This window comes from Anopheles marshallii, chromosome 3 (assembly GCF_943734725.1).
Source record: "Anopheles marshallii chromosome 3, idAnoMarsDA_429_01, whole genome shotgun sequence".
NCBI lineage: Eukaryota > Metazoa > Arthropoda > Insecta > Diptera > Culicidae > Anopheles > Anopheles marshallii.
The window spans coordinates 3,520,150-3,541,856 of record NC_071327.1 but is presented as its reverse complement, the minus strand read 5'-3'; the positions used below and the strand labels follow the sequence as shown (position 1 = coordinate 3,541,856).

Sequence of the window (21,707 nt, the reverse complement as noted above, 5' to 3'; positions counted from 1 at the left end):
TTCATACGCTAAAGATAACGCGCTAAGTGGTTCATTAATGGGAAACGAGATTAATTAAATCAATCTGATAAACAGCAAGAGATCAAATTACCCAAAAACCCGTACTCCTTTATTGACTCGTGTTTTGGATTAGGTGTTACTGTAAGTTATGTGAATTTTAAATTAAAAGTCTGTAAAATATGAAGATAATATTACATGTTAAATCACTTAACCTTTCTTGAATAAATGGAAGGGTATTGTAAAAAAAAAACGAACATGTTAAATACTGATAACATGAAGTATCAAAAACTCAGAAACACAGAGTTTGTACTAAACACTTCCCAAGTGTGCAATGAAGTATGAATTATTGCTCTGATTGGATGACGAAAAGCAATCAAGCGCAGTGTGCTTTAAAATACGACCCATTAGCGTAATAAGCTTGTACGCAAACACTGCGTCCACGATAACGACTATCTTAATGTGCAAGTTCACTTAAGTGAGTTCACGACGCATTGCATTTACTAAAGCGGATTTTTTCTCAACCGCCAATAGTGCGCTGTTTACTTTGCATTGCAAAAGCAAAGAAAAAAGGGAAGAAACGAGGAAAACATTTCGTGAATCATCATCAATCCGTCAGGTTTCTATTTTAAACGCCAGCTACCATTTCCATTTCACGCATTTCCCGGCTTTGCATATTTGCAAACAGCATCACAATCCAGAGTTCCATAGATCCAGAGAGAAGGTGTGGCGAATTTCGTGTTTTTGTATCAATCCACTCCACTGTGTTTAGGCTTTATTTCTATTCTTTCGCGTGAAAATTGATGTGATTCAACAAATAGCACTTTGTTTACGAAATTAGTACACCCGACTTACTTCTGCATGGGGATGTCTGTTTTTGTTTGTGACGATTTATGCAACACACACTGGTGAATCAGAAAAAACGAACGAAAAAAGTGTGCCACACACACAAACAAACGTTTGGGATTGTTTTTAATTTCTTGCTGTACTCAACAAAAGCCCCCCGAAAGAAGCTGGACATTATTGTCCATTTTATTAATTTACAGACTTATCTCCTCACCCGGCCGAGTCGGGGTGGCATAAATATGGTCTGACCTCGTGAACATTTCCACCATCCGTTGGGAAAGCGGAAGTAGAGGACGGAGTTGGGGGTCCCAAACGCTACCGACCACCCCAAAACGTTACCCAACATATTTCTCATATTTTTCTTTTTCCTTTCTTTAGACAAGTGCCTCCACAGACACCAAACAAAAAAAAATGGGGTAATTTTCCCGTAAGACCTATTTTCGCCCGCATTTTCCAGCGCACTGGGCAGTGCGTTGATACATAAACAAGAAAATGAAATGAAAATAGAAACGAAAACAGAAATGAAGCTGAATTATGGTAGGTGCACAGCAAAACTGTCGGAAGGCTGAGCACTGTCGGAGGATTTCTCCTCTTCTTCTCGCTCTTTCTCTTTCCTTCTCACTCGCTTGATGCCTTGAGGGGTTGTAAATGTTTTCATTTTTCCGATGAAAAATTTATGATACCCACTCAGCACGCAGCGTGCTTCCGTGGTAGGAAAAAAGATGCGTCCAAAATTTAAAGCATCTTCCTTTGAAAAACAAAACCTAGCGCCGGGGCACTCTCCCGGACAAAAGAGCGAAATTGGTTGTGCAAGCATTTAGTGGTTGTTGATTGTTTGTCAAAACAATGTTGGCGAAAATTGTGTGACTTAATGCAGGGTGATGCGGAATAACAATGAAGCAAGGAAAGGTTTTTATTTTGTTTCCCGGAGAAGAAAGAAATATCTTCGATTAATGATGAAACAAAAAAGAATCCCATTGCTTTAAGCGTTTAAGTACAAAATGGCTTCAATTTGTGGTATTATAAATGATCATACACTTTCATGGAAAACTCGGTTTGAATATTCATAATTGCATAACTTCTTGTACAAATGTTGCCAAATAAAAGGATTGGTTAGAGTTAAGCCAGTTATTAGATAGCTTTGCATTATCATCTTGTACTTTTACATTTTCAACTGCCACATTTACTTAATCATCTGATAAGTTATGTTATTTTGTTTCTAACAACCCCTTTCGAAATCTCTGTCAAAATTGGTAAATAAAACCCTAAGGAATCATCCGTTTATGCAGCACATATTTTAAAACCAAACTCCCAACCCCATTATTCTCATTTTCTTTTTCGGGATGCACTTTACGTCCAATCCAGGCAGACACCAAGCAAAACAAACTTCTACCAGGAAGATAGACAAATTGCAGGGTTTTACTTAGCGTTCCTAGATCCGGTGTAATATGCTTCCGGAGACCCGTCACAAGAAGTTTCACGTTTCATCCGGATGAGTTAGTGGAGTCATCCACCGCCAATCCCGCAAAAGAGCTATGCCTTTGTATGTGACACCTTGGGGAAGGTAGGGCACAAAAATGCTACAGAAAAAAAATCCCTCTAGTAAACATGAAACAAATCTCGCATTTTGGATTTTCCTTCCCAAAAATGGGCATCCGTGTGTGGGCGATACGCCGTTGTTTTCGGAGCAGCAAACAAGCATGCTCTTAAAAGCAACACAATAAACAATTGGACATGAAACGGAGACGTGGAGAATGTCAAGGGACATGCTCTTGTCACGCTTTCATCAACTCCAAAAAGCCGAACAGAGAAGGGGGAGGAGGGGGGAAAAGTAAAAAGAAAAAACAACTTTTCCATGTCATCACGTTGCCAGTTTCATCTTCTTGGAGGAGTTTGTTTTCCACTGCATTACACCCACACCCATTTCCGCGGAGCGAAACGTTTTATCGAAATGAAAACGATACCAGCCCGTTGCAAGTAAGCAACGCGATGCGTAAAAGCGACAGAACTTCGAAGTGAAAAATAGAAGTGTGAGAAGTTTTAAAATGTATAAAAATAGTGAGTAACTCCTTCGCTGTTCCGTGCAGGTGCTTCTGAGGGCAGACCGTTCTTCTCGGGTGGTTTGACTAACATTCAATTTACGGCTCCTCTGTTGCGAATCTTTATCAGCTCCTTTAGAAACAATAAATATTGTGCATTATTTGCAAACTCCTCGCGTAAAAACAACGCTTCAAGATCTTTGTCCGATAGCCTTTGGTGAGCGCGTAACTCATCGCACACCACCGGCCGGTTGTTTGCTGGTAATCACATATTCATTGGTTTGATCTTTCGCTGTTTTTGCGTGCGTATTTTGTTTGCGATAGCAAGATTACAAATTTCCACTCCCAATTTTATGTGTGTTCCTCTCGCTTTCTTTCAGTTTAATCAACCTTATCTCGACAGAACCGTTCCACGTCCTTGTCAAACAAACAAATTCCATCAATTGGAACGTTGTTTATCATCGCTAGCAACACAAGAGCCCTTCGCAAACAACTCAAATGGATGCACTTCACGGAGGGCTCATGAATCTTTATCACCTAGCAGAGCACCCTTCGGCCCAAAACGTTTGTTTGCATAATCCGTTTCCGCATTGTTATCCTATTTTCAATTTGTCGAAGCGTATCTTCGAGGGGGTGTAGTTTTTTTTGCGTTCATCTATTGACAAATGTTTATCGTAGTGGTAAAAAAAATACACTACAAGATGTACACACCTACCAAAGAAGCCCATAAATCGAGCCATCTCTGTTGGAGATAGCAGAAAGGGCCCTGGCAAGCATTCGCATCTGGGAATTAATAGGGACATTAATGGGGTGCAAAGATTGGGAACCCGGAGTCGCACCTTTGTCAGTTCGTTTTTCTTCCATTCTATCGTTTGTTGCGCAGTTGTTGATTTTCTAAACTATTTGCAGATTGTGTCCCGATGCCGCTTCCTGGTCGAGTGGTGTGAGCCTACCGCAAACAGCACAACAGCCGCTGCCTTGCTCCCCATGGAAAAGGGCAAAAGAAAATTGCCACCGGTCGGCCACAGACCGAACCAATGTCTGTAAGTTCTCCATTTCTTTTCCAGGTCTCCACTCTACTCCAGCATCGGCAGTCGCGTCTGACAGATCAAAAAGGGGATTTGTTTACATTTTTCGACAGCGGGACTGTGCACTCGCTTTATGCAAAAAAAAAGAGGCGAACCCAGACACTGTGCTGTGCTGGAAGGTACGGTCATTGCATTGCGAATCCATACGAGTTGGTCTTTCGGTTTCTGGGGATCTTGGAGCGGGTGGTTTTTCTGTGGTTTCTGTTTACACTTGCCGATCGAAGTGTGCGGTTGCGGTACGGTTGTGAAGTGCGTTCGGTTAGCCACACAACCGACACCCGTAAAGGGGCTTGGATTGGGTGGGTTGAATGGTACGCCACAGCTGAAGATAACAACGATCGACGTCAATGATTTCGTAGCCGTGACTCTTTAGCCTGTCGGCTTGAGCCGGAACCAGAAGCCACCCAATGCTAATATTGGAGACCATTCCATCTCCGGAGGTTTGCAGAGTTCACAAAGTTGCAACAAAATTTCGTACCAAAGAGTCAACGCCACATTGGTGCCCAAGTCCCGTCCCGTTTTTGGTGAATTAATTCTACAAATGGTACAGCACACATTGGGTTACGGTACGGTCTGGGTGTGCGCGAGACGGTTTATAAATCACCCTCAGCCAAACGCCACGACCATGTCGTCAGGATCAATGCAGCAGATAGGGAAAGGATTTATGTGTGTGCACCCAGCCCAGACTGGACGTGAAGATGACGTGTAGAGGAGGCGGACCTGGTCATTAATTTAATTTCCACCAGCTGAAAACAAACCGCCCCGCTGCTGTATAATCCTTTCCACGGCACAGTCAGAAGTAGCAGTCGGCTAACCAATCCTTCCTCCTCCTGCGTGGCCAAACGCCTGGCGCAACACTGTCGCTTAAATGTGCGTTCATTAGTTTTATTGTTTGCATTAATTGTTAACGCATAAATCAAAACATTTCCTGGAATATTCTACTCGTAATCTGCCCAGTGGAGGCAATGGAGACTTGTTATCTCGTTGGGAAGCCCTCACACAAATCGCGGTTGAACTTTACGGCACCGCAACGCTTCTCTAGGTGACCTCGAAACACTGCCCGAAGGTACGTTTGACCTCACGTCTTCGCGGTGGACGCACAAACACGGAACAACGCACAACAAGATGCACTTTATTCTCGCCTGATGTCGACGCTTTGCATGCGACTGATCGATTGATTTGTATAATTTATTTTATTTTACACACATACACACACACATACACATAAGCACATTTTCACACACTGCTTTTAGAAATTCAAACATCGCCACACAAACACATTGATTGAAAAACGAGGCGCGATCGATCCGCGGAAGCCGCGGTCTCTTATCTATTCGCGGCACTGATTGAAACCTCGTCCAGGCACGAGTCGCATGTGTTTGTCCCGGGCACCAAACAACAAAGCGTACCACGCACGCCAGATGTGTTCATTCGTGCGGTGGAAAGGACTTCAGTGGCTTTTTTTCAACGAAAGGAACACAGTCAGGGGTACCAGTAGTGCGACCCTCGCGGAATCGCATTCACCTTCCTAGTGCACCCCTCGGATATGTGCGTTGATGTTGAAGATCCTTTTCACAAACATAAAGCACACAACACACACACACACGGGTACAAGCACACGGAAAACAAAGTGGTACTTTTTAAATACGAAAAAACGAAATGTACCTCGAAGGGTGGACAGTTACGATAGCTTAACGCACACGCCACATACGCGTGGTAAGAGTGCGAGTCAGCACGCGGCACGAGCTGCAGCACAGAAAACGTCTGTGCGCTAGAAACGTTCAAACGTAAATACATATACGTTCGCCGGTTTTGTTGGGGCTTTGGAAGCCAACAAGTTCTCCGGCTCACCCTAACTCACGCTACACCACGACGAGAGAAAGCATGCGCGAGAAATGAGAAATGTGCGTGAGATGTTGAGAGCATTTGCAGGGGTTGCAGCTTGTCAACTATTTCCTCCGTTTGATTATTTGTTTTTGACGTAATAAATCAGCCCCTTATGAATCACGAATAGCATGGTGTATTAGCTTTTCCCGAATAATTCAAATGTGTTTAAAAATCTAAATTTTAAAATAATATTTGTATTTTGTAACAAAAGCCCTATTTCCAATTGACTTTTCATCGTTTCGGTTTTGCATTAACAAAAAAAAAACATATGAGGACCATGCTTGAGATTTGAACCCAAATATGAGCAAAAAGGGCTGACCCAATTTAATTAAGAAATGGAAAAACTATTTTATCGAATGCGTTAGTACATTTTAGTATTTGAGTTACTGATTTAGGTTGTAAAATTGAAAAGGCTTAGCTCATCAGTTTTAGAAGCAAAATAATTGATTTTAGGCGGCCCGCTTGTGAATTGGTAGCGGCGCAGGTCTTCACTCGACAGGACCGGTCCGAAATCCCATCCGGACAAATCCTCCGTAAGCTATTAAAGTTAAAAGGGCTAAAGTTCGTGCCCAAACGTCACGTACAGACGTCATATATCTTTTGGTTTTTCAATAAATTTTCTCCAAATTATTCCAAATCCTTAACATTCCAAGCTGTGATTTACATTATCTTCCGTGTCACAGTTATGAGAACATTATGACCTTCCTGTCTTAAATCGAATTAATTTTTATTTGATCAGACAAATTTCGTAGTAGGCAATTGAAAGGTAAGTATAATTTAAGCAAATACCATTAAGTTACATTTATACATTTATTTCAAGAACAAACGGTCCATAAAAACCCCTGCAAAAGCGCGTCTCTCTCGAAAAACCGTAGCCTGGCAACCAGGGAGAATGTGCATTTTCTCCTGCTGGCCGAGAAGCAGCATGAAAGAAAGAGATGCCGGTCAAATGGAACTGCTTTTTTGCGTGTCCTGAAAGGGTGGGTTGGGGACGGACCTGGCATGGTAGAGGATTGTTGATGGTTGTTTCGTGCATGTGTGGGTGGTACATTAAACGCCGGCTCGCGCTTGTTCCCGAACAGTGAAATGTATCAAAATGGATGCTACAAGTAAGCGTTCCCTTTAATATTTGCATCGTTTCACATTCATCGATATTTGTGACTGTAACGCTAACGCTAACTGAGTATCTACCCTTAAAGGGTTACTCAAATAAAAATGTGCTAAACACCAGTCGCTCATTTACTAGCAACGTTTCCATCCGCATTAATGGCATCAAAAACGAATCAAACCGCGCTCGGTGCAAAAAAACCGCAGCAGCACAAGACGCCACTCTACTATTTAGCGCTCATTACAAAGGCACGAGACGTGCGACACATTGTTCTGCCACCGAACCGAGCGAAAAACGTGTCGCTTGCCTGTAGGCGAGCGCAGACTTTGACTTCCGCCGTGCAAAAAAGCAACCGCACGCGGTGATTCAACTTCCCATCTGTCCGTGAACTCCAAAAATTGAGAGATTTCTTTTGTCGGCAGAAGTAAAAAGCATATGTAAATTTAAATTGATTTGCAAACGGCTCGGGAAACTGTAGCACTCGAGGCAGTTTTCCTCGCAAGAAACTTTGCCCTTCAAGCAAACCACCAGACACGGCAATATAGAGTCGCTCCATTTTTGGGGAAGTTGAATAAATGCATGTCGAATGTTGGATTGCCCTCGGGAAGGGATTCGGCTTTTAACCGCAAGATAAGAGAGCGAGAAAACTTCAAAAACACAGCACACAAACAAACCGGTGTGGGAAGGTAATCAGGTGTATGGTGGAATAAATGCAATTTCTGCCCGAATTCAATTACCACCAAACAATGCGCTCCACGCCAAAATGGGATGCTACGATGGGGTGGTTTCGGTGTGACAAACGCATGGAGCACTCTGTCACAGTATCATTCGGGAAGAGACGGAGCGACACGCACACTGGAATTGAATTATGGTGCCCTGTGTTTCCAAGCGGGTCAACCCGAAAGGGGTTCATTTCCGGAGCCATATGTTAATTAGCCTCGGGTCAACCCCGGTGGGTACACATATTGTTCACAAAATGTCAATAAAACGTCGGCAGAGAGGAAGAAGGAAAGCGAAACCAAGAGAGTGTCAAAAATAAAACCAGGCGTGAACGTGAATGTCAATCGAGTGACAGGAAAGAAAAGGGAACGGACAAAGAAAGTCCCAAACTAGTCACGACTAGTTCCTATCGTTTGACGGTGAATGTCACTTGAAAATCATAAAACATAGCCGCTGGCCCAAGTTCAAGTGCAGCTCAACACTTGGAACGCCTCACTGTCCCGTAAGAAACAAAAAAAAAGAGATTAAAGCATGTGGTTCAATAAAAACCCCAAGTCAATAATATTGCCCACCCTCGCTTGGGTCCCCAAACTTATCGATCCTCATTCGGAACAATCGAAAGTTTTCATCCACAGTCACACAATTGACTGATTTATGATGATTGTGTTTTGTTTTTTTTTTTTTATTCAACAAGAACGGCCAGGTCTCGCATTGCTAGATTTATCCGCTTGAATGTAATAAAAATTTCCATATGCCCTTTTTATGATTCAATTCCGATAGCGTTGTGGAAAGAAATTTCATCATCAGACAATCGTTATTAAGATTCGAGACTTTGAATAATAATTCCAGATCGAAACTAACTTCAATCTAGTTAGTTAGTCAATCTATCAATCTAGTCAGTTGTGTCTGGAGATATTTTTGTACTAGTACAAATTGTGCCTCATTGATGTATCGTTAAGGATGTTTCAATTATGCAAGTTATGCAATTTGCACAACAAGCGCTTGAAGCTATGCAATTTACATTACAAAGTGTGTAATAAGCTTCCTCATGAAATTCTACTTTTAATTTAGGTGGCATTATTTATAGACTACACTACTAAAAGCCGGAAGACATTCTACCATTTTCCTATCCTCAAGCTCATAATACATCATAAATAAATTTATGGCAACATTTAGGGATAGGATAATGTTCCAGATTCCAGAACATATCTTTTTTACCGAGCGAATGGAATAATAACGAATTTTCCGGTAATGTAACGCATTACATGATAAGGAGCATTAACAATCCCACCTATACTACACCACGGCTTATCCGAGGGTATTCTTAGGAAATAGGAGCCATAGCCACCGTAAAAAGGGTTACAGATTTCATCCGAGTGATAATAACTGCACTAATTTGGGCTTAAAAATCTTTTGCCGAGATATTACTGCACGTGTCCTGTGGGACACTCCTTTTTGTGTGTGTATTAGCGAAAAGTTTAATAATCCACCCCTTGTTGCGTTGTTGGAGCACACAAAAACGGTTGAAACACAAGACTTTGAAGGTGTTCATTTACGGGAAAGAAAACTCCTTCTAATCACCACCCGTTGTGATGATTGGTGTGAGGAGTGTCCAGAACTAGCAGCTAGAATGGTGGAAATTTTGGAGCTAGGCCACATGGGACATGATTTACGGATCTAGTCTGCCCCACACAAATAGCCTTTTTCACGCATCAAATAATACAACGGCCGAGAGGGTACGTGCGTCCACGGGCACGTAAACTGATGCTCCCTCGATGGGATGGTTTCAAATTCGGGACATTATAGTATCGCTAGAATTGCTCGGTGGCGTAGCATGGACACACACACACACAAAGTGCTCCACGTCTAGCGGAGCGAAGCGTGTTCTGTTCCACCGATGTTTGTTTGGGTGCGTAAATGGTTGAGGATTTCCGTGCGGGTTACAAGATTTATGTCCCTGCTGTTTCGCCCGTTCCCGTTCGACTTCCAACGAACGCAGGAATAGTAAAGTTTGAATTTGCATTATATCCCTTTCTACTTCTTCCGTGGTTATCCTTGCCTATGTTGTGCGTGGAATGTCCCTCAGTAGTGTCGGTTCTAGTCCGGTGCGTTGTAGCTGTATCAGCTATTCAGGATCAACCCGGGAAACGACGCGTTCCAGGACCCAGATAGATGATCGAGAGAGAAAAAAATACACCAGGCCTTCACAAACAATGTGCTTTATGCTCCCCCTTTATGCCCGGAACCATTAGAAATTATTTATCGAGCAAGATGGAATGGTGCAAGGAATTTCGCGGTATCTTCCGGTGCTCCTAAACCCTCCCAAGCTGTATGCTACACAGGAAGTATCTAAGAAGGATTAATATACAAGCAAAAGTCGCTTCCTTCTACTTGGTGAGACGTTCCCCTACCTTACGATTCTATTCTGTTTACCAAAAACGAGGGTGCCCACAGATGACACCTACCGCTACCTAGGACTAGGCCAATATTTGTCTTCATCTTAACCGACCGTGGGCGCGTGTCGCGTGCAAAGATTTTAAGTGTTCCTTCATCCACTAATCTTTAACAGCTTGTAGTTGTGTGCAAACTTTTGCTTCTTCCACACTCTATAAATTTGTCCGGAAAACCCCTCAGCCAGTGGCGTTGGTGTGCATAATTGACGAAATACGAGACATACCATTTATCACATTATTGAGGTACGAATCGGTTAATCAATCAGGCTGCGCTTATGAAGATCGATCGTTGGCTTGCAACAGAGGTTGAGGTTTATCTCTACCAGAGAAACAAACAGTCATTGGATCCGTGGTCAATACTGTTGGGATTGTGCACGTGCCTAAAGTTCGTATGAGTTATTGTGCTGCATCAGGACACAATGCTTAGATGAATGTGCTGCTATCCAGCGCCTTTGGTACGCATGTACATCCATTTAGGTGTAATAAATTTTACCTTACACAAACTACCCACATTCCGGGTCGTCTAACGCTATGCAACACAAGTGTGGCACAAATACTAAAAAATACCGACAGTGAAGGGAGTTCGAAAAAGAATTCCGATGAATAAATTTACATTTCCGACTGTAAAAAAGCCATTTCTGATTGTGCGACAAGATAGAAGGGACCGCTTTTTTTTATACATGGACATACCGTGCAAAAGCTATCTGCTTCCGACAATCTATCCACGGCAAAGGAAGGATTATGGGTCGTTTTAATTACCATGTCGGAGTTTGCAGTTCACTTCCGATCGTCCTGTTGGGGTCAGTTGGTAGCTCTATGACTGTGTTTTTTCTTTGCTCCTTATTCCTGCTCGTACTTTATCCCCGCAGGGAAGTAAGCTATGGAGTCGTTTTTATGGTCACAAATATGAATACCTGCCGTATGCGTGTCGTAAATTAAAGTGAAAAAGGCCACAACATCTGGCATGGCTAATCCTTTGTAGGCTAACATGTTGCAATTTAATAGTTGCAATAGAAACAAGCAAACTGAATGGTTTTTATCGGGAAAACATGAACAATTTTCTTCCAGAGGCGTGGACACAGAGGAAAGCTTATGGCCTGAAAATTGCATAACTTTAGGGGCTTTATGATAGGTATTGTTTTCTTCAATAGATTTGCTCCTACAGTTATGCAATTGATTTGCAAATCTACGTGTTTAAATATTTTTCAAATTTCTTAGCAACTATGTAAAGTTTTGATGAATGTTACAGCTTTAACCAGCCACAATCGATGAGCAAAGATTCCATACATCTTGCTTCAAATTTATTACTTATTTTGCCTTTTTGCCAAATCTTTCTCCATCTCTGTTGCTTGAACAATATACGTTGATTATCAATCGATAATGGTAGAACTGTTTCCACAACAAAATCCCCAGCAAATCTCGCTCCATCTTTTACCGTTTGGGGACAACACCCACCCTGACAATCGTTTACGAGTTTAATATCTTTCTTTGTCACCGATGCAGCACAAATGTCTTTCTGCGCACGGTTGATGTAGAACCGTCCCCAATATAACACACTGCTGGGGCCTAATGCAAAAGAAAATGTAAGGAAAATCGGAAATTATTCCAACGAGGGGATAAACTTTCACTCTCCCCCAGAAAACACCCTGCGGGGAGTCCAAACCCGAACGACGTTCAATGGATAAAAAAATCATTTTCCTTTCGCTCATCATCACAATCGTGCCTTAAACGAGTTTGGACATGCTACACGGTTTTTTATGCCCTGCCTCGGATCAGGTATTCGATCATTCGATGGTTCCCTGTGGCTAGCGGAAGGACAACGCTGTATTACACCTTGCTGTGGCCCCCTTTTCCGGGTGTACTTGCTCCTTCTCTACACCGGTGTACGTCAAAATAGGATTGTCACACTCAATTTTCCCCAGCAATGATATTTCCTTACAAATGCGTGTGGAAACACAATTTAAACCCAACCAAGAAGAAAGGGAAGGTGGAACCGTTCTGCTTACTGTCCACGAGAAAGAGAGCGAGAAAAGGGGGAGAAGGTTCAGAACCATAAACTACAAACATCTGCGTCCAGCGGAAGGAAGTATCCCCCGGTGGTGGAGGTTTTTATGGTCTTCCTTGTTGCTAGGGGAGCGAGAAATCTAGCAATCGATTGGGGAAAATGAGGCGCGCCATGTTCCAGGCTGGACGCGATGGCTAGATTTCCCTGTTTACTCTGCTTTTTCCTTCCTACAGTAAGCGTTTGTGTACTTTGTGGGGACCGGAACCAAGTGAACGAAAATCTTTCGACCGACAATCCAATCACAAACGCGTGCAGGAGTGGATGGAGTTGAAAGCAAATCTCCATCTCAGCCGAAAGGAAAATTCCTTTTCCTTGCTTTTCCAAACTCGGCAATGTTGTTTGTGGTGTATGGCCATTTTCCGGTATATGTGAATGTTGGCGTGAAATTAGTTTGTATTCCTTTAAGCTGCTTACCGAAAGCCACTGTAGTTGTTGAAGGTTAATTAAGCGTAATTTGCACAGATGTGCTAGCGTGGCTGATATTTGATGCAGCAAAAAGTCAAGCAAGACATCGGCAAGGTGCGAACGAAATGGATTGCAACGATATAGACAATCGATTCTACCACGATCCAAAGGATTAGGATTCCCCTTAAGTACACCGTTGGCGAGGATATTGAAAGTATGCAAATTACGGACAACACTGCAGAACGGTGCACTATCGCCGATCTAAATTGCAGCTGCATGCCGGAAGTTACTGATTGGTTGAGTGCTGGGAACGTGACTTGCGCTTGGTATAGCTGTAATATTACATTTACTGAGGTTCATGTTCAGAAGAATCCAAGCGAGGTGGTCCACCTAGGGGTGGGAGTATCATTACATTTCAGAACCATTCATTTCCATCATCACTTGCTATCCACAAAATGATATTATTTCCATCGTTCTAAAAACACTCCCTCGGTATATCTTTGTGCCATTCGAAAACCACCAAGCGACCAAACGACACCGTTTCATGTCCTGTTGCCTCATTTAAATCGTTTTGTATGGCAAATACCCAACTACGCTCCAGCGTGTATCCCATCGAAGCCGGTTGTCCATAAGGGGAGAAGAATTTAAACGCTGCTCCAAAGCACATCAGTGCATAGAATTACAAGCGAGATTGAAAGTGATTGTTTTGCTATGATTATTCCTTGGAGAGTTTGAATTTTAATTACATAAATCTCTTTACTGCCTTATTTACATATTTGTGTAATTTCCGCGTCGATAGTTAATGTCATCTTTCAAATAGTGGTTCGTTTTATAAGAGTTTTAAACAAAGTTTACACATTAGCACTTACCGATTCGTCATTTCGGCAGGGACGGCATGGATTTCGACTTTCGTTTGATGTTGCTGTGGCAGTTGCTGTTGAGGTTGCTGTTGCTGCTGTTGATGCAGTTGCGGTGGTTGTAGCTGTAGGGAGGATTTCTGCTTCGTCGCTTGTTTGTATCGACCTGTTAAATCGTTGTAAAATAAGGGTATTAATGCATCAACAATCGATTTTGGAACCATAGGGTTTATGTCTAGGCTAAAATATTTCGATATCGTGTTAGCGCCACTAGTGGATTGCATCGAAAGCATTTTGAAGGTTTCTCGTGAACACCCATAGATGGCGCTGTAACGTTTTTATCGTTTTACTCCGTGTTGTATGCAATGCGCAGTACGCCTTTGACTTTTGAAACGGTCGTTTGGGTTGTGTATTGGAAATGAATACCACTATGTATTTAAAGAAGGATCTCCGTTTTACAAGACAACATTTAATTACTTTTTTCTTTTTACAATTCCAATACAAAACACTTACTCAAAGCGAAGAAGAGCGACAGCACAGCCTTTAACCGTCCGCTGCAGATGTCATTCGGAGTGACCGATTCTAAGCCGCCAACCTGATGCAATTTTAGAACCGTGAGGCACGAGTTCACGTTATCGTACTGTAGAAAGAAAGAAACAAAATTGGAAAGAAATACATTAGATAAGCTTGAATGAGAAATAATTATCAAGAGCTCCATATGGACGTGAGTTATATTCCAGTGATGCAATCCAGATTTATAGGTTATGAAGAAAATATGTGCGCCTAGTCGCATTTGTCTGTGACAAATTGATTATTGGCTGTGGAATTCTGCTTGTTGAGGAACATGTGCCACATGATTGTTTCGCTACAATCACATGATGACGACATATGGAGTTGCGTGTGGGTCTAGCGTTACAAATCGTTTTCAATTTATGGATGATGTAAGGGTGCTTTAATAGTACCAATAGAATTTTGAACATATACTTCATACACCACTGCCTAATAGAAGGTTTATAATCACGACTGAAATAAGCATTTCATAGCATTTGGTCTAACTGAGAGGATATTTCTAATTAAAACGCAGTAAATCACTTTTTTGGCGCAATACCATCATGCCTCAGAATACATTGTTAATAGAGTTATTCATCAGCTTATTCACAAATGACTCAATATAGGGTACGAAGAATTATGGAGCTGTAATTATAAATAATCTCACCACAATTAAGCCATGCAAGATTGGCATCTAACGGAACGCGTAACAAACTGGAATACTGTGTTCTGTACTGGAAAACCCCATCGTCTTCAATCGTTCAATCAAACAACGAAGATTCCAGTGACAACTGTGGTGACACATTCTTACACCCGGAAAGGAGAGTATCCATCATCCTCACACCTCAACGAAATACTTCCATGTGCACGACTCAAACGCATTGAAAGACTACATCACTGGCATAGCAGCTAATAGCGCACCAGATGCGTTGGAAAGAAGGAACAACATCGAACAAGTAGCTCACGCATTGCGCGTGCGATTCCCTGCCCTGTTGTACGTGGTTTTTACTTCTTTCCGCACATTTGTGAGTCGGTTCATTGACAACAAACTGACGTCGGTGGAAGGCTGCCTGTATGACGCTGTGTCTTTACAGCAGTAATAATCGTTTTCAGTACGGATCAGTTAGAAGAAGGCTGGCAAGGCCGGAGCTAATATGCAAAACTGACGCACCCGACATGACGTGGCGACTTTCTTGGTAACGCTTCGAGAGTGAGAGCTTGATTTAATGGCGCTCGTTGTCGGATCAACCGGAAGATAAGTGGGGTGCGACCCCTGCCGCAACTGAATTACGATTTAATTCATAAAGCTTGCGTTGAATTTCACGCCTCGGCGAACGATCTAGATCTACGGTGAAGTGTTGTTTTTCTGTTTTGACATATTTTTGTTTTCACTCGGATTTTTCATTTCACCCACAAAATGAGATCTTCATTAGCGATGGAAATGCGCACAGGTGGTTCTGATACGTCTAATCACGAACTGGTCAAAAATGATTTGAGGCATATTTTTTTTTTTATAAAACGTTTTACATTCAGGGGCCTATTTTGAGGTTGAAATCATATATATGCAAAGCGGGAGGTTATGCTTCGTTGGTTATGAATTACGATGAATGGTCTTCAATGTCATGGGGACAGTAGGACATTCAACTAGAGTTTTATTTCCCCAAAAAGTGTATATAAAATGTAAAACTTTGTTCGGGAGCTTGTCACCAATGGAACATACGCTAATTTATGTTAATGTCACTCAAGGTCAAACTTAAACTCAATGAGACTAAAAAAAAAACGATGAGTTTTAGGAGCTTGTGCACTTCATGATTACTTATTACCACAACGCCTTCTATGTTTATTTCGGTAAAAGTACAGTTTTCTATCGCTACCTTTGCGGCTTTCGTTCTAGTTTATGCGATGGGCGAATAAAAACGGTTAATGTCTGCGTTGTGGTTTATTCTACGTTCCAATAACGGCAATTTCCAATAACGGCTAAAGGCGCGAAGATTTGACAGCCGAGCGCCGTCGAGGTGGCATACAAGTTATACGCGTTTTTCACGATACAGCGGCGGGTAGTTTCTCCTGAATTTGAACGTATTTCTCTCCAGTTTTCCAAAGATATTTTAATATATTTTCCATCAATTTGGAGCCACCTCATGCCTGATTTTCTCACAACAAAACCCATGACAATTTGTTTACCACAATCCAGCTTCGAAGCAGTAAAAATAAAGGAACGACAGAAATGGTATTCCAAGACCCAAGAGGTTGTAATATCAAACGGTTAGAGAGAGTTCCACTGATTACGCTATGATTTTAATTCATATTCCTTGACAATACTAAACACGATCTATCACCCGATTCTTCAATATAAACCTGATTTTTTTTCTTTACAAGAGTAGCAAGGAACGAACACAATAGCCCAGGCCAACCTATTAAATTTCGGATGAGTATTTTTTTGTATTACGATGCTTTTGCCTTCAAATTTAGGATTCTTTTTCCAATGTTCAAAATATCAAAAACCCTATGATTATTCTAGCAACTCCACTCGTAATAAGACTGTCAAAACTAAACTTCTTGCTAAACCGAATGGATGATGGATTTGTATGCGCCATCCGGTAACAGCGTGGCGTGTTTGATGCTCATTCCGTTTAAGCCAAAGTAGCGCAAAAAAATGTGAAACCGGCGTTGAGTAATGTTGGGCGAACCCATCAAGCTTCTTCCCTACGATCCACATCAATATGCCACATTTTTCCATCGATTCCGCGCTTGTGGAACCTCGGATCCGCAATCCGTCCGTTTGGACAGGTGAGTGCCCAATTTCGGAACCTTCTGAATATGCCGCTTTGCCCTGCTTCTCTACAAGGGACAGGTAATAGAGTGGAATGCATCTTCGTCCTTAGAACCCTTCACACTGAAGGTATTCCACAATGGTGCGTTTTTCTACCCGATTCTGTTTCAACCGCTGGGCCTAAGTCAATACACCGAAAAATACCTTTTCGTAGTGGGTGATTCTTTCGTTTTGGGTTTTGTGTGCACTCATTTATCGAACCGTAAAACGGTACGCTATTTCGTCGGTATGCCGCCCATGATTGCGATCGTAAAAAAAAAATCGCACCCGCCGTCAAGGGATTGCACGCGCTTTCGTGTGAGTATATTTTGCAAATTAAATACCCGCAAAACCTTCGGGGATGGCATTTTGCACATACTTTCGGCGTTTGATTCTACGTGCCCAAGGTATGGAAAGCGGTGTGGTGCTGGAATGTTATGTACGCATGGCATGTGACGATTTAGGTGAATTGAAAAAACTCCGTTAGAAATGGTCTCTATTAAGTACTTCCGAACATTCCAAGCGAGCATTTCTGCGTTAAACGATTTTATTAGCCTTTTTTTTTTGGAAAATACTTGCACGAGAACCAGCATGCAAATCAAAGGACCCCCTAACGCCAACTAAACATTGACGTAAAGTTGTAAATTTATGCATAAACCTCATTGAATGTAATGTAAGTCGAATGCAAATATAGGGAAAACAATTTGATTAACAAATCAAATGAATTTATTACTTCCATGGATGAATGGGAAAATCAGTTGCCCGGTGTGATGCTTACCGAAAAGGGTTTTTTTGACGAATGGTTGAGCATTAGCTAATGTTAACCTTCACGAGTGATTGATTTCGAACAATAAACGAACCCAAACGCGACCCTTACGAACCCAGCCAGTGGAAGGGTACATGTACCTCATCCAAAAAAGGATCGCTTGTTAGTTAACATCAACCACCGTGCGCCTTTTCGCAAAAAGCTACAAAGAGGAACCAAACAGTACGTACTGTGTAATAATAATCAACCAGACAAAAACCACCCATTTCTTAAGGGAATCCAAAAAATAGACACTTATTTGGGAAGGAAATCCATTTCATTTCCATCATCGAACGCGGTCGGAGGCCCGACACCCGAAGTACGGCGCGCTTGCTCCGATCATCGCCCATTAATCTTCTTGTACGGCAACAAACCAGGCCACTGGCTAGAGCTGCGGGCATGAATGAATGAAACGGTTCGGGGATGGGAAAGAAGCTTTTTGACTTGATGACAAATTGCCACCTCCAACGAAACAAACAAACATGCCACGCTGGACCGATGGTGGTGGTTGCTTAGAATACATCATCACCCAGATGCCACCGAAGTCTAGACGCTCGACGCCCGAAGTCTCGTCTGGATCGAAGTGAAAACAACACAGGGCTTTTGGTGTGGATTTAGTGAGTATCGCACCCAATTGGAGCATGTTTTCCGAGTTGGTTTTCCTCTCGAAAAGGAATTCGATTTGTTGGCAATTGGAGACACCAGTGCCTATGATCCGGTGAGATCGCGATCATACCCTTTAAAGGATGGTGTGTTCGCTTGTTAAAAAGAGTCATTTTTGAGTAATAAACATGCAAGCATGGAATAAACTGATCGCCACATAATGATGTCTTGATCTTACCACATCTTAGAAATATTGTGGATCATTCGCTCCAGAAGATACTGAGCGAGCTATTTTTAGTCCCCTTCGAGCTAGCGGTACAATATGCCCACACTGCACCAAAAATGGATCGTTTGAACACCACCAACCTAAACCACGTGTCGAACATTGGTAACTCACGAACCGGTCACCCAGCCCAACACCATAACGTGTGGCTGCTAGCCGCATTCGCCAACGGCAAGAACAACCCCCAAGAATGCACACAGACACAGGGAGAAGGTAATGTCCCGAAAAGGGAAAACACTTTCCGGGAAGCCTCGCCGGTACAGTAAGAACCACCGGTTCGTGCTTATACTCGCTGACCTTCCAGCAGGCCGTTTTGTGTGATGCAAGATGTCACTGACCGGTTTGGCCGGAGTGGTTTATCTTCCACCCGGCGCACGATGACGAAGCAGGACGAAGTGGTGCTGACACGATGTAAAAGGGATTCCGACGCAAGCGAGGCAGGCAGGTGAGTCACGCGAAACACAAATCGGAGAACTGCGGCACTCGGTATCCACCTTCCCCGACGTACAACAGATCAAAATAACATGAAACATTCCGACCATCGGAGCGTGTCTGATGGCGGTGGTAGGCGCAGAATCATCGCCGTGAACATCCTTGAACGACAATGACCGTGGGGCGCGGTGTTGGGGGACATGAAGGACAGAAATTAGAATTACAAATGCGCTACAACACTCAGCGGGAGGCATTGCATCGTACTGCAAACTGCAATCACCGACGCGAGAGGGAGAAAGATCCCGAATTGGCAACTCACGATCGTGGGGAGATATTCCTGGACTTCCTTTCAAGAAAAAAGAAAAACACCAAAGAAAGGACACACCAAATTCGTGGGAATCCTTTTACTGGGTGGGGTTGCATTGATGCACTTGAGCCCTTGACAGACGATCCCGGGGATGAAACGAAACGCCAATCAATCTCGTTATGGTTCGTAAGAAAACCGCACATCAACATTCTTGCCTGCCCGTCCATGGATGATAATTAGAACCTGAAAGGTGCTACACAACTGTACCGTCACATTGGAATGGTCTTTAAGTCACGTCCCGAAATGTTGAGCTCGTCGCCGTGACACGTTGCGATTCCCATCGGAGTGGAAGTAAATGATTAAATGTAGGTAAAGGTGTACGGTGGAGCTACATATTTGGGTTACCGGAAGAGTCTCCTGTGGTAGAGGCCTATAGGAAGATACTCTTGTCAGTCTTGAAACCACGGGAGAATTCCCTAAAATAACCCCTCATTTTTCTACTAGCGTTACATAAATTCTTCTACGATGAGGAAGTTAGCAGGCGATACATCCTTCACATTACACTCGCTCTTAATTCAAATTCACACCGAATGTCGAGCGATACGCGACTGTGACACAACTTCCGCGTGATAGAACCGCTTGATGAGGTCACGCCCCGACGACGTGACCTGCACTACCGCCGGAAAGCATTTGCTGGGTGGAGATTGACACAGATTTTTGGCTTACTTTGTAGCGGAACGATATCTTCATCAGGTTTGATTGAATTATTTTGTTTAGCAACTTCCTCATTGGGACAGATTGTTATCGATGTGCGGAACTATAACTTAGCGAGAGCAGCGTGTGACGATGAGCTGAAGATGCTATCGGCAATCCTCACCAAAGCGGCTTCGATAATTGGTTGCTAGACAGTGAGGAAAAGGGATGTTAATTAAGCCAGATATGTTCCGAAAAAAGTTTGCCAGCTTGATGACTTAATTTTGCTGCGAGTTACGCTCCGATTGTTCCTGTCAGCTTCATAAAGCCGTGTCTCTTTCGACCAACCGTTGGAGACCCTTAACGACGACATTTTGCTTGTGGTTTGCGATTAATGGCCAATGGATTGTTGGGTTGAATTACACACTCGAAGGTGTGTAATGAAGGCAAAGTCGTTCTGGTACACGGTCGACAATATTCGTATTCCTTTTTGGGAGGCATGAACTTGAAGCGAAATTACACCACGTCCCGAAACCGAGCAACGGACTGATCCGCAGTCGATAGTGATCTTCGATTGTGAGCATAATCATATAATCGGAATCGCTTGTTAGACTCGCTGGAGGAGAGTTAAAGGTTGATTGAATCATAAAGCGGTCTCTCGAATGTGGGTCAGTCGGTGGTCGATCACGAATCGCCATCGTATGGCAATTAAACACCCATTAGAAATGACCGTGGCCTTTAAAGATGCGGAAAGGTTGGTTGACAAAATAAGCATACTTAACTGAAGGGAGAGTGGAGGTTATACTGTCCGTACAGAAATTTATTACCCCAACCGTGTTAACGGTGTAGTTGGGGTGCTTTACCGAGCTCCAATATCTGCAAGGTACGGAGACGTGCACAATCGGTACTCGGGGAACTTTTCCGTCCGGATATCGTCAAACGTGAATAAACACATTTTTGTGTGCCTCCCAAATTTATGACCACTTTCCCGACAAGGGAAGGTAAATTGGGGTTGGTAAAAGCTCTCGGAGGTATATTGGGACTGTTAGTTTAGTACCGCTAATCACCACCTTAGGAACCCCCGTCAGTAAAATCGGAAAGCTAAGGAATAGCCAAGAGCAAAGGTCTTTAAATGGCACCCGTCCTGGCTGCTAATTGAAAGGGGACCTCGATAAAGCTTAACAGCCACGACCAGCTAGGGAAGTGGGCGTATTTGCTTGTTTTTCTCCTCCATTTGATGTATTATGCTTTATGGGCTATTACCGCTTTTGTAAACCCAAACTAGAGCAAAAGTTCCTGGGCGACTTGGAATCCCAAGAAAAGGTAAAGCGTTCAACTTTCTTCCAGCGTTACTCACCGGTTCATCAGGAAACAAAACTTTTCCAATAGCTCCAACGCCTTCCTACTGCCATGTCTCTGCCATGGACCGTCGTCAGCTAAGGGACTAAGGGCCCGATGGTTCTTACGCAGCACGAGTGATTGGTAAGAAAAAGTTATGCGAGGTAATTAAATAAGAGCAATTTGCATAATATTAGTTTTTGCTCGCCGTTTCATCAAACCGGCTTCAGGTGGACTCGGAATTGAATGTTTATTCAATGAACAGTCCGTTAAGCTCGACTAGCGTTGCTTCGCAGATTTTCTTCTTGTTGGAAGCAATATCTTAGGATCGCAACTGGTTATTGCTCCGCGGTTCCTGAATGGTTTAGTTCCTGAACTTTTTGAACCCCCTTTCAATGTACACTGTCATGTGCAAAAGGG

At 42.9% G+C, this 21,707-nt stretch overlaps 1 protein-coding gene across 1 annotated transcript in view; it reads right to left on the bottom strand.

The window, feature by feature from the left end:
• LOC128714623 (protein sickie) overlaps positions 1-21,707 on the bottom strand; it is a 202,260-nt gene that overhangs the window by 117,374 nt on the left and 63,179 nt on the right. Inside the window, exons 3-4 of the mRNA XM_053809496.1 lie at positions 13,979-14,105; positions 13,478-13,631 (exon numbers count right to left, since the gene is read on the bottom strand). Of these exons, the coding sequence (XP_053665471.1) occupies positions 13,478-13,631; positions 13,979-14,105 (281 nt within the window). The remainder of the gene's footprint in view (positions 1-13,477; positions 13,632-13,978; positions 14,106-21,707) is intronic.